The 13,060-nt window shown below is 51.9% G+C and overlaps 1 protein-coding gene across 1 annotated transcript in view; it reads left to right on the top strand.

Annotated features, from left to right (window-relative positions):
- RNF213 (ring finger protein 213) overlaps positions 1 to 13,058 on the top strand; it is a 42,670-nt gene extending 29,612 nt beyond the window's left edge. Inside the window, exons 42-65 of the mRNA XM_053994588.1 lie at positions 273 to 436; positions 525 to 627; positions 1,284 to 1,398; positions 2,591 to 2,801; positions 3,418 to 3,608; positions 3,903 to 4,031; positions 4,238 to 4,342; positions 4,586 to 4,828; positions 5,455 to 5,536; positions 6,061 to 6,095; positions 6,410 to 6,504; positions 6,840 to 6,999; positions 7,307 to 7,487; positions 8,219 to 8,313; positions 8,582 to 8,833; positions 9,035 to 9,167; positions 9,741 to 9,824; positions 10,123 to 10,303; positions 10,418 to 10,619; positions 10,705 to 10,782; positions 11,073 to 11,270; positions 11,539 to 11,628; positions 11,736 to 11,914; positions 12,463 to 13,058. Of these exons, the coding sequence (XP_053850563.1) occupies positions 273 to 436; positions 525 to 627; positions 1,284 to 1,398; positions 2,591 to 2,801; positions 3,418 to 3,608; positions 3,903 to 4,031; positions 4,238 to 4,342; positions 4,586 to 4,828; positions 5,455 to 5,536; positions 6,061 to 6,095; positions 6,410 to 6,504; positions 6,840 to 6,999; positions 7,307 to 7,487; positions 8,219 to 8,313; positions 8,582 to 8,833; positions 9,035 to 9,167; positions 9,741 to 9,824; positions 10,123 to 10,303; positions 10,418 to 10,619; positions 10,705 to 10,782; positions 11,073 to 11,270; positions 11,539 to 11,628; positions 11,736 to 11,914; positions 12,463 to 12,616 (3,460 nt within the window). The 3' untranslated portion in view covers positions 12,617 to 13,058. The remainder of the gene's footprint in view (positions 1 to 272; positions 437 to 524; positions 628 to 1,283; positions 1,399 to 2,590; positions 2,802 to 3,417; positions 3,609 to 3,902; positions 4,032 to 4,237; positions 4,343 to 4,585; positions 4,829 to 5,454; positions 5,537 to 6,060; positions 6,096 to 6,409; positions 6,505 to 6,839; positions 7,000 to 7,306; positions 7,488 to 8,218; positions 8,314 to 8,581; positions 8,834 to 9,034; positions 9,168 to 9,740; positions 9,825 to 10,122; positions 10,304 to 10,417; positions 10,620 to 10,704; positions 10,783 to 11,072; positions 11,271 to 11,538; positions 11,629 to 11,735; positions 11,915 to 12,462) is intronic.
- Positions 13,059 to 13,060: the final 2 nt, after the last annotated feature.

Here is a 13,060-nt window from a genome sequence, read left to right as displayed (position 1 = left end):
AATTCTCAACTCTGAGGTGGTCAACAAGAGCAGAGTGGAGGGTAAACTCTGCTTCATCCCTCTGGAACTGAACAGGTCCTGTCTGCTCTGTTTGAAAAAAGGGGAAAACTGCCTTGGCCTCTGTAAAAACATGCAAATCACAGAATGGTTTGGGTTGGAAGGGACCTTAAGAATGATCTCATTGGGAAGGTTGAAGAGCATCTCCCTTTGGTGATTTTGCCTGTGCTTGATTCCTGCCTGGTTTAAGAGGTTCTGTGGTTTGCCCCTCCCAGAGCTGCCATAGCAAAGAAGGCCCTGTTCCGGCAGAGGTGCAATAATTTCTTCATTGACATGGTGACCAGCATGTGCTTCAAGGACAACGAGCCCCCTGAGCCAGAGGTGATCCAGAGCCTCCTGAATCTGCTGTTTGTTCACAGAAGCCTCGTGAAAGACTCAGGTGAGCTCCCTTCACCCTCACACTGTCTTAGAGAGCTGGATCTGTCCTTCTGTCACCTGCCAAACCTGTCCTTCCCTTGTCTCCACAGATCACCCTGCTGTCTACACAAAATTCCTGTCCCCGTTTAATGATGAGGTGGATGAAACTCCCATCATCCGCTCTGTGATGCTGAAGCTGCTCCTGAAGTACAGGTGAGCACAATCAGCTGAGGGAGGTTGGGCCAGGCCAGGTTCAGCTCTGTTCCTCATCAAACCCATCCCATTGTTCTCCTCGCCTCCCGGAGTTTCATTGAAACTCACTTTCACCACAAAATCTCACAATCTTTCTGTAATCTGTGCAACTTGGCTGGCTTGCATGGGGCTTGTGGTGCAGTGTGAGCAGCCTGTGCAAGGTTTACCTGGCTGTCCCTCACTAACCCTGTGCTGAGGGTGGATGCCTGCCTGCTGCAAGGTGCCTGAGTAGTTGCTGTGATCTAGGTCAGCAAAGCAAAACTCCTCGCTCACGGATATTTAATCAGGACTGATCCTGTGTCTGCTCCACACACCTCCCCATTCCCACAGCCCACCCAGCCTCCCTTTGCAGCAGGGCCCCTTCTCAGGTGTGACCACCTCCTGCACCAGATGCCTTTTGCCCTGGAAGTGCTCACTGAGCACTGCTGATGATCAAAGCCTGGCTCATTGCCAAATGTCACCTGCAAAAAGTGGCACAAGGGCTTCTCCATCTTGCAGCTGGATCCAGAGTGACCCCACCTGTCCCACAGCCAGCTCTGGGAGCTGTGCTGTGATTTAGAGCAGGGGCAGTCCTGTCAGCATGGCAGCTGTGTCAGGGGTGTCTCTCTCTCCTGTAGCTTCAATGAGGTGAAAGATGATGTGCAGCGTTACCTGTCCCAGGTGGAGCACAACGAGCTCCTAGAGAAAAATGACAAAAAGGAGCTCTACTTGCTTTTTGTCAACTGCTTGGAGGTAAGAGCTGGGCCATGAAACTCTTGAAGCCAAGAACAGAAATTCTTCTGCAGTTCTAGGTGTGTTTCTTGTGTATGTAACTATTTTTCTAGCTAGAAAGCCCAAAAGGAGTTGATATCAAATCACCTGTGCTGTTGCAGGCCCCCAGCTGGGTAATAATTAGCATTGACTCCATGATTCCAGAAGGCTGATCAATCACTTTATTATCCTATACTTATTAAGAAAAGAAGTCTACTTATTAAGAAAATAAGAAAAATAATCCTATACTTATTAAGAAAACCATTGCTTTTATAGACAGTTACAATACAGGTGGACCTAATTGGTCCTTTAATTAAAACACCATCACCATTGGCTAATTAAAGAAACCACCCTTTGGTAAACAAATCTCCATAACACATGTTCACAACAACAGGTGCAACAAGTGAAGATAAGAAGTGCTTATCATTCTTTTCTCTGACCTTCTCACAGCCTTCCCCAGCACCATGCCTGGGAAAGCTGTGCCCCTCTCTGTGGCCAGAGAGCTGCTGCCACACACCTGGTCAGAACTTGCATGGAATGAGCCTTGCTTTTCAAGGAAAGGCTTGTGTGTCTTTGCAGTGTTACATAAATTCTTTCCCTTGGACAAGTGTCTGGGTGTTAAACCTCAAACTCCAGCACAGGAGTGCAGCAAACAGGGCAGCAGCCCACTGCTGAACTGCCTTCTTGTTGCCACAGACCCTTAAATTACTGTGCAGAACTTAAATTATTATGCCTTTTGGATTGTTCCCTTTCCTCCCCTTGCATAACTTTCAACACTTAAGACAACTTGAAACAAATGTGACAGCAGGGGAGAGGTTTTATTACTTACAGGTTTTTTTTTAGGTGACTTTGTAGTTAAAATCACCATTCATGTTCTTGCTAAGGGACAGACAGGTAGATCTTGGAACATGGAATGTGTGTTATTCACACACTGCTCATGGCTCTTGCTCAGCTCCAAGCTTGGGGAGTGCGGGACAGCTGGGGCACGTCCTCAAAATGGTGTTTGGCAGAGGTTTATGGTGAGGGGGCAGTGGCAGTGGGGTGGAGGGTGCAGGGAAGGTTTGGAGGCTCAGGGATGGTTTGCTGTGCTCGTGGCAGGCTGGGTGCCATGGGGACACAGGGGTGGCTGGGTGAGGTGGCTCTGCCACTCACCAGTGCTCTGGCCTCTCTCTAGGATTCCATGTGTGAAAAGTCAGAGGACAGCCTGGGATATGGGCATGGAAACAGCCTGCCTGAGAACAGAGCCTTTCCAGAGAACTACCTCCCAGCCAGCAGCAGAGAGGCTCCCCAGGAAGCCTCTGTGGAGTACCTGCAGGCCGTGGCCGAGGTGCGCCTGTGCCTGAGCAGGGCTGCAGAGCTCATCTTCCACTTGCAGCAGCACACACGTGAGTCTGACTGTTCTGCTGGATGCAGGGCAGGTGGGCTGGACACTGTCAGTGCCCTGTGCTCTGCTAGGGCCTGTTCTGGTGCATGGCCAAGGAGGAGAGCAGCAACCCTGTTTTTCCTTGGGGGGTGTCAGTCAGTGTCTGTCCCCTGTACCAGGTGTTACAAATGCTCTGTAACTGGTAGCAAGGCTGTGCTGGTGACCCCAGTGTAGCTACATGGCAGTTAGCACCTGTGGAAGGAGATTTATTTTATTCTCCTGATGCTAACCATGAGATTTATTTAGAGCCCACTAAATTGAACTTTAAAGCATAAATGCTGCTTGAGACCCGGGACTACTGTAAGGGTTATTGTTTTATATGAATGACAGCTCTGCACAGCTAGAAGGGATTAAGAGTTTATATTGATGAGTTTATATCTTCCCTGTCAGAGAAATGAATCATTGTCTGAAATCTGGCTGAGGAGATGCTCCAGACAACACCCAAGGGAGGGCTCTGAAATTCTTCTGTGTAATAACACAGTACCAATAAAGGGACTCGGTGCTACAGCTGGGGCAAAAGTTTTACAAGGTGGGATGTGCTTTTGCCTCTTTGTTTTAACCTCTTTTTTGCCCTGCAGAGCCAGAGAAGATGGAGGAGATGCAGCGTTACCTGAAGAAGGTGGAGAAGTTCTGCAGCCTCGCCAGGAACGACTGGCACCGTGTGTACCTGGTCAGGAGGATTGCCAGCCAGCACGGGATGGAGTTTGCTCAGAACTTGGTCACAGAGCCACGGTTCAGCTGGGTGTTCCCAGAAGAAATTCTGCAACAGGTAGACAAGAGGCACCTACTGGTGATGGTTCTGGTCCCCTCTTTGCCTTCACTTTGTGCTGCTTTGAGGTGTTCCTAGTGCTGCGTGGCTCCTGGGGGACGGGCCAGAGTGGCAGTGGTTGGGAGGTGGCTTGTCCTGGCTCTCTGGTGAATGGAGCCTCTCCTGGCAGCACCGTGGCTGCTGCCGCTGCTCTGGAGAGCCCGAAATGCCCCAGTGCTCGGGAGGAAGAGGAGATTCTGCCTCCTCCAGCTGGGTGGCTGTCCCCAGTGCTGTGCATGGCCGTTCCCTTGGCAGGTCCAGCACAGCCAGTCCAACCGCATCGACCGGTACCTGGTGTGTGGGGAGCGCTACCGGGCCCTGCGCGACGCCGTGGGACAAGCCATGATGGAGGGCACGGCCCAGGGGCTGCTCGAGGCCCAGCAGGTACAGCCCAGTCCTCCCCCAGACCCCTGCTGGGCGTGCATGGCCCCAGCTCTGCTGTGTCCCTGTGGGCAGTGGCTGTTCCCAGCACCTGGCGGCCTTTGCTGGGAGGTCACTGGGGATTTCTTTACTTTCCCACCTGCACATCCCATCACTGTAGCTGGGGCAGCTCTGGCCTGTCCCTTCCCACATCCTTGGTTCTTCCCCAGGCCTCCAGGAGCCCCCCAGCTCTGGAATCTGCCCACCTGCTCCTGGCCATCTTCCGAGAGGTCACTGCCCTGTACGGGGATCCGAGCCTTCGTCCCAGGCAGAAGGTAGGACGCTCCCCTTTGGCAGCCTGTGACACACCTGCTTTGTGGGTAAGGGTGAAGGGCATCTAAATCAGTGGTGGAGGAGCTTTTGCTCCTGTGCCCCAGCCAGGGTGATTGGCCCAAGTGAGCAGGCAGGGGAGGCTTTCAGAGCAGGGTAACCCAGTGTGGGAAGCAGCTGCCAGTGCTCTTCACTTGGGTGGGGGCAGTATCCTGATGGCTTTAGCTCTTTCCAATCTGTGCTTTCAGCAAACAGAGGTGATGACTGAGTTCATCCAGAGCTGCCAAGTGCTGAATTCCCCCGAGCTGCAGGACCTTGCAGTTGCCCTGGTGAGGAACGCCCTGCCCGGGCTGGCCGTGGAGCCGCAGGGCCACAGCCAGCAGGGAGCCCTGGTGGAGATGGCTGTGCACGTGGCTGCTGTGCTGCTCTGTGGGCACAGCCCTGTCCTGCAGCCCCTCAGGAACCTGGCCTTCCAGCCACACAGCATGCAGGTAAGGGCACGGAGCTCACGTGCACTTCAGCACCTCCCTGGTTCTTGCCTGTGTCTGCTGGATCCTCTTTCTCAACAGCAATTCTCTGACTCACTGGTTGAGCTGTGAAACACTGAGGGGGGGATTATTTCAGTGCTGTTGGGTTAATTAGCACAACACCAAGCTCTGGCCTGGTATTTTTTCAAGGCACCTCTCCGTGCTGAGCAGTGTGAAGCAAATACCTTTGCTGACATTTGGGTGAGCAAGGCTGAGAGCAGCTGGCAGCTCTCACTGTGCTGACCTGCCTGCTCAGAGAGCTCTGGCCCCTCACTCGGGGGGAGGGAGCTGCTGCTCTGCTACCCCTGGCTACCCAAGGTGTAAGGGAGCACGCTGGTACTCACCAGGGTGAATCAGCAATGCACTGCAGGATGTCTGCAGAGTGCACATGCAAGTCTTAACAATATTGCCAGTTCTAAGAGTGGGTTTTCAAAGGTGAATTTGAAAATCTGCATCTGTGTCACCCGCCTGACCTCTGCTCTCAGATGTCCCTTGTTCCCCAGTGTGAACAGAGAGCCAGTGAGTGACTGCTACAGGACAGAGCTGATTCACAGATCCTTTTGTGACTGTTCTCCCCTTTCCCTCCTCAGCACTCGTTTCTGCCCACGATGCCCGAGGACATCTTGGCTCAGGCGAGGACCTGGAAGGAAATGCGTGGTCTGCAGTGGTATGGTGAGTGCTGCTGGCTGCCTGGGGAAGGAATTCCTTGGGTCTGGAGAAGTACAAGTTATCCGTGGTAAATCCAGATTTGTAGACAGTTTGTGTGGGTGATGCACCAAAGGACATCCAATGCTGTTTAGTCTTCAGTCTGCAGCTGTTCACAGAGCATGAGGGGGCACAAAGGCAACACAAACAGGCTGTGAAAGGAGAATTCTTCCACATTCCTGGCCAGCTTTGTCTCTGCTTCCCTCAGCTGGACCTTTCTGCAGCAGGGAATGGGGGGTGAGAGCATTCCTGCCCTCAGCAGCAGAATCTGTCAGGCTTTGATTCCTTGTTTCTCAAGGCAAAGCAGCATTGAAAAATTCCTTGGCTTCCTGTGTGGGCCTGTCAGTCCTTGGGGCTTTGGGATAGTCAGGACTTTTGATTAGATCTTCAGCATATTTCTTGCTCCAGGATGATGGTACCAATGAAAGGGAATAACAGGAGCTGTATAAATCTGTCTTAGAATACTGTCCTATTTGTTTCTCTCTTCCCAGAATGTCCCAATGGCCACTTCTGCACTGTGGGAGAGGTAAGAATTTGGGACTGGTGGGTATTTAAGCAGACAAAGTTTTCAACAATAAACTGGTTTATTTTATTTACTGGTTTGAATGTTCTGATGCACAGAGTTCCACTTCTAAGCCCGATATTATTGATCACTTTATCATTGTCATGTAAAATTTAGAATTTAGCATTTATACCATAGATTGGGAAACATCAGGCAGAGGCCCAGTTTTTAGCAGGGTTTGAATTAACCACTTAGACGTTGGATTTTTGTTTCATTCCCTTTCTCTGCTGGAGAAGCTGTTGCTCTGGAATTCAGTGTTCTCCTGTTGCTTTTCCCAGTGTGGGCTCCCCATGGAAATGAGCCGCTGTCCCGACTGCCACGTCCTCATTGGAGGCATCGACCACGAAGCCGTGCAGGGCTTCCAAGCATCCAGGTGGGCTTTGCTTCAGTGCCTTTGCAGTGCTAAATGATGTAGGACTTGCCTGTGGTGCCTTCCAAGGCCAGAGGCACCAACCACTTCATGCTGCTCTCTGGAAGGTGTAAGGAGGGAATGTCCAAGCAGGAGTAATCAGGCAGCAAAACCAAAGAAATTTGCTTTTCTGTGCACAAAACTGACTGGAAGCCTTCACTCTCCTGTGGCACTTTGAATTGGCAGCTTTTAGGGCATTCAAAGACATTACGGGTTAAAAAGGCATTGCTGGGTATCAGAGATGTCTTGTGTGGTTTTTGTCTAGGAGAAAAAAAAACCATATATGCACTTTCCTACAGGATTCGTGAAGACAGAACTCAGACTGGCCACGTCCTTGGAGACGTTGAGCACAGGAGGACACTGGGAATGTCTGACAGGGGCGTGTCCCCCGTGGTCTTTGTGCTGCTCCGTTTGCTCACTCACCTGTCCATGCTCCTGGGAGCCTCCAGAGACCCTCAGGTATCTTCCAAAAATGTTTCCAAGCGGTCACACAAAGTGTAGGGGGACCTTTGTATGCTGCTGGTCCTTTTCATCACATTGCCAAGTGACCAAGGCAGTCTGTCGGGATGCAAGACCCAAATTCCCTCCCTCCTCGTTTGGTTAATTCCTGCACTTCCATGCAGGCACAGCCACCCAGCCCTGCCTTGATGGGCACAGGTAGCAGGAATCCCACAGGTGGGGATGCCTGGCAGGACTGAGCTGTGTGTGCTTTGTGCTTCCCTGGGTGTTTCTGGCTGTGCTCAACTCTTGCCTTTGTTGTCTTCAGTCCCTGGGAAGCATGATCAAGCCAACAGTGGACGACGTGGTGAGCTTCCTGCAGCAGCACATTCAGGAAGACTTGGCACAGCTCACCAGGATTTTGGGGAAGAGTGTGGATGATATTATCAACATCCTGCACCTGGTGCTGAGCAGCCTCCTGCAGGCCCCCCAGCAGCAGCCAGGCCAGTGTAAGAAAAGCCACCTGCCCTTTCACACCTGGGGCTGTGTTTGAAGGGCTGTGGCCATGCAGCCACCTTGCTGATAAACCCCTTCACCCCTAAACATCAGCAGCTGAGCTGAAGAGGAAACTAGAGAGTTTGAAGCTTGTTTCTTACTGTAGGGAGGGAAGCATCTTTGGCTGTTTGCTTCTTTCAGTCGAGTACGTGGGGTTTGCAAGGTTTGGTGCAGTCAGTAACTCTGAAAATGAATTATTGACAAAACAACGTCATGACAGATGGGCAGAGCTTGCAGCTCCCGAGCAGGGCTGCTCTCCCAGCACACAGCTCGTGCTGTGTGCAATCCCTGTTCTGTGCTGCCTCTCAGTGACTCCCAGAAGCTGTTTGGGAAAAGAGGGGTGGCACAGTGGGGTTCATGGTGGGGTCTGGAGTCACTGGCACGGAGGCATTTATGTGTAAATAGCCCACATTTGGAGTGTGGGACAGCACCAGTCAGTATTCCAAGCTTCAGTGTGTCATTGGACATGGTCTGACCTAGGACAGCCTGTTCAATATTTCTGGGGTTATGAAGGAGTTGTATAAATGTCCCCATCATTCACATGAAGCTCCTGGAAACCTGGATCACTCTGGGTGTCACTCTCCAGCTGGACCAAGATACTCAGTTAACTTCTGGCACCTGTGAATCTGTGCTTTCTTTTCACTGAAATATTGCAGCTATAAGAGGTGAACTATTCCTGTTGCAGGGCTGGTGCACTTTGATGATTTTCTCTCCACTAAGAGGATGAGAAACAAATGGGAAGAAATTGTTGCAAACACAATCATTGTTCCTGAATTGGAGGTGAGAAATCTGCTATACAGAGTCAGTAGCTGAGCAGCAAAATCCACAGGAAATCTGTAATATCTGTGCTACACTTTTCACCTGGCTATTCCTAAAGCCAGCCCATCCATGGCACAGCTGCAGGCTAAGGATTAGCCTGCCTGGGGAAATGGGAGCCTGAGATTGGAGTTGTTCTGGGATGAATTTGTATAGCTGGAAAAGCAGAAATGGCTTAGCTCAGCTGAAGGTATTTCACAATATCCAATAATTTATTATACTTTTAATGCAGGATTTGGATAAAAAGCTCCTGAAGTTAAACCGACAGATACAAGAGGATGAGAGAATCTCCTCCAACCCCATAGTGAAAATAGTGTATGGGGACCCAGCTGCATTCCTGTCCCAGCTGCCAGGGGACAGCCACGTCCACCACTCCAAGATGTGGAGCTGCCGCAGGAGGGTCTCTGTGGAGAACCTGGGCCATGTTGTGCAGCAGAAGAATGCCAAGGACACCGTCCCTCTCCTCTGGACCTTCCTGCAGAAGGTGGGGGTGGCACAGGGGTGAGAGCCTGGGATTGCCCAGGACTAAACCACGTTTGGGTTATCCCAGTACTTGCTGTGATCTAGAGAATGAACAAGGAAGATATTGCTGTCTTTTAAACATTTAAGAAATAATTCCATGACAGTATTCCCAACTGGTTTATCCAAATGCAGCCTTACCCACAGGTGCCCATTCCTCTTCCAGGAAAGTGAGCTGAGGCTGGTGAAATTCCTACCAGAGATTCTGGCTCTGCAGAGAGATTTGGTGAGGCAATTCCAGAACACAGCAGAGATCAAACACTGCTCCATCAGGGAATTCCTCAGGGAACCCCACTCAGGTGAGGAGACTCTGCCAAAACTGTAATTAATGAAAAAGAAAGTGCTGGATTGTCCAATTGAAAGTGAAGGGGAAAACTCACCTTTTCCTTTTAACTCTCACCCAAATGAACTGGAGACTTGGATAGGGTTGGAAAAGTTACCAGATGGCTTTAAAGGGAATTAAGCACAAGAGATTTTTTTATGGGAAGTGGGAGCTCTGTGCAGTGGTTCTGTTGGCATTTTAAGCTCAGCCCTAGAGCAGGGCTTGCCTCAAGAGTGAAATGAACGTTCTTCCCTTGCTTTTGTGAAGTTTGTGGCAACTCCTCCAATTGTATTTAAGTGCAATTACTGATGCTTTTAAGTACTTATGGAAAAGTACATCATGGTCATGCAGGAGCAGGCAATAATGGAAAAACAGCAAACTGAGCAAATGACTCCATTTGATACCTTTAGAAAGGAGTTTGGTGTGCGTTTAGTCTTTGGAGCAATTGGAACATTTCCTAGAGTTCAGTTGTGTGCTTTGAAGATCCCTGTATTGGAGAGTTTCACCAGGAAAAGGTGTTTCATGGATTTACCTTTTTGTTGTTTCTCAGATGTGATGAGGGACCTGTTAGAGAAGAGAGTGAATGTGTTTCTGTCTGTCTGGAACAAGCTGAGGAGCTCCCTGGACACCAATGGTGAGCAGCTTCTTTCCCAGCCTTGCTCCTCCACTGCTCCTCATTCTGATTTCAGTTCCCATCACTGATGCTGAGGCATATCCTCAAAACTGAGCTTGGCTATTGAATTTTAAGAATCTAGGTACAAGGGAAGGGTTTTTTTCCTCTGTTGTAGTAGTCTCACCTGAACTTGTTCCCTTCTGTGCTCGTCCCTAACGCTGAGCGTGTGGCTTTTCTCAGGCTCCTCTCAGGTACCTCCTGCCCTGGCTCAGCCTGGGCTGGCTCTGGGCCTCCTCAAACACTGCTGTCTGTATTTCAGGGGAAATCAAGCTGCCTAAAGGCTACTGTGATGCCGAGCTGAGCCTGGACAGCAGGCTGGAGGTGCTGCTGCCGCGGCGGCAGGGGCTGGGGCTGTGCTCCACGGCGCTGGCCAGTTACCTCATCGGGCTGCACAACCACTTGGTGCACTCCGTCAACAGGCACACCAAGGAGGATGACAGGTGTGCTGCTGCCCCGCTCCTTGGGCTCTGCTGCATTCCCTGCTCCCTCTCAGGCAGCTTTCCCTGCTCCACAGAGGCCTCTCCCTCTGAACACGGGCCCTTTGCTCACTGCAGGTACGTGGTCAGCCCCTCGGAAGTGGCCGACCTGCACCTGATCAGTTACGAGGTGGAGAGGGACCTGATCCCTCTGATCCTGTCCAACTGCCAGTACAGCATGGAGAAGGGAGGGGAGACCTTGCAGGACTTTGATCTGGAAAGGATCCAGCAGCAAGTGATCAGCAAGTTCCTGCAGGGGAAGCCACTCATCACGCTGACGGTAGGAGGGGCAGGGGCTGTGCAGCCAGGAGGGCACTGGGAGCAGCATCCCAGAGCTTCACATCCATGGGTTTCTCTCCTGACAGGGAATCCCCACCCTGGTGTTCAGACACGACCGGAACTACGAGCAGCTGTTTGATGGTGTCAGGAACAAGCTGGAGCAGGTGGGTTTCTGCACTGCAGGAAGCAGGGCAAGCATGAAATCCCTGCTTTTCCAAGGGTTTTCTGTGCCTTGCCTCGTCCATCCAAAGGCTTGCCTGCTGATTTCTCAGCATGCCTTGGGTACGTGCAGTCTGGCCTTGTGCTGTCAGTCAGGATTTACAAAGAAGAGGGAGATAGTTCAGCATTTCAGTTTCTAACTCCGGGGCTCTGTTGTCTTCCTTGACTTGAGCAATTTGAAGAGAACTAAGAATGGCTCTTGAAACAATATTAACTGTGACTTTGTGCTTTTCAGAGTGCTCTGCCCAGTTCTGTGATGAACATGATCAGTGGGGAGCTGCAGTCCTACAGTGATGTGTGTGATGCTCTGTCCCTCACTGAGATCACCCTGGGCTTCCTGGCCATGGCTGGCGAGGACGCTGACATGCTGCTGACTGAGTACATTGAGCAAGTTCTGCAGATGGGGGATCAGACAAACCCCCACGTGCTGCAGGTGAGTCCTGAGGGCAAAGCTCAGATTCTCGTGGGGTAAAATCTGCCCTGGTTTATGCTAAATCCAGCCTGTGTGTCAGAGCCCTCTCACTTTCCCACTGCCTGTCATGGTATCAAAAACTGGATTATTGAGGGCAGCTGGGGATGGGTGAGAGGGCAGATGGGCTCCACGCAGGCCAAGGGGCTGGATGAGCTCTGTGCTGAGCTCTCTCTGGGTAGGACAGGCTCCAAGGACATCCCTGACATCCACAGATGTCCTTCTCTTGCAGGCCCTCAGACGGTGCCAGCTCAGGCACAGCATGGCCCTGTGGCAGCTCCTGCACGCCCACAAATCGGAGCAGCTGCTGCGCCTCGGCAGGGTATGGCACCCCCAGCACCTCTGTGTGACCTCCTCTGCCGTGCCCTGCCCTGCCTGCAGCTGCTCAAATCTGGGTTTGGGTTTTTTCTCCCCTCGCCGCATTTTTAGGATCCTTTTGCAGACGTCAGTCCAGACTACAAAGAAGAGCTCACCCCAGAGCTTGCCAAGCTCCTGGACACCTTCCTTGTCCACTCCAGGCTGGAAACCTTCCTGCAGGAGCTCCATGAAATGATCATCCTGAGGCTGAGACGTGTCCAAGCTGTGGAGGAATTCAAACCCACGTGGAGGTAGGAGCTGCACACCCAAAGCCACCACAGTTGTTGTTAACTGAAGCTTCTCTGCCTCTGAGCACGCACACAGTGGGAACGCTCCCTTGGCACATGCATGTCCTGGGGGACACGCCCAGGCAGCAGCATTAGCAATATCCACACCCAGTTCTGGCAGGCGTCACTTCCATCTCACACAGGCTCTCCTGGGGACACTGCTGGGGCACTCCAGGAGCTGCTGTCCAGGGCACAAACGCCAGCACTTCTGCAGGCACTTGGATAAAATAATAACAGAGTCACAAACTCATTGAGGTTGGAGAAAGAGTCCATGATGATCAAGGCCAGCCTTCAGGGAGAGGCACACAGCTCTGCAGAGGCACAGCTCAGCCCCAGAGCTCAGCTCTGCCCTGCAGCCTCCCCTGGCTGGGCTCTGTGCCCCCACCTGGCACTTTAACCCTTCTCACTACACACACCCCGTTCAGTTGTGGCTATTGAGTGTTTTGGGTGGTGCAGTGCACTCCTGTTGTGGCACTTGGGGTTTGCTAATGCCATTCTGCTCTGTCTTCTAGGCTGAAGGAATCACTCTTGCCTTACCTTTATGCCAAAGACTCCGAATTAGCTCCAGAGCTGGAAGACACGTTCCCAGACGAGATTTTTCTGTCTCATGTCACTGGTACCTGGAAAGCAGCCGCTGTCTTCAAGCGGCAGCACAGGGAGAACTAGGACAGAACCCTGCCAGGGGCTGCCACAACACCCTGTCAGGGCTTCTGCAACTCTGGGCATTTGTTTGGGGCTTGTTGGTTGTTCTTTGGGTTTGGAGTTGTTGTTTTTACACCTGATGTGAAGAGGAGAGGCGGCCGTGGAGGAGGTGGAGGGTGAAATAGGCCCAGCAACTCTGTGACCCCTGGATCGCCACAGCTCCAGAGCCACTGGAGGAATATGAAGGATTTTTTTCACAAACCATGGTGCCCTCGTGCTGGGTTGATGTTTTGCAGGCTGCCTTTCTGCACTGGCTGCAGAACCGGCTCCTGCCCAGCGCCTCCCGCTGCGGCGGGGCCCGCACGGGGAGCCCTGAGCGCCGCGGCTGCTTCGCTGCCTTCAGCCCGCCCCGCCTTGCCCCGGGCCGGGTTCTCCCCATCCCTTTCTCAATAAACTCGTTCAGCTTCC

This window comes from Vidua macroura, chromosome 19 (genome assembly GCF_024509145.1).
Source record: "Vidua macroura isolate BioBank_ID:100142 chromosome 19, ASM2450914v1, whole genome shotgun sequence".
In the NCBI taxonomy this organism is placed as follows: Eukaryota; Metazoa; Chordata; class Aves; order Passeriformes; family Viduidae; genus Vidua; species Vidua macroura.
This window is presented reverse-complemented; position numbering and strand designations above follow the sequence as displayed.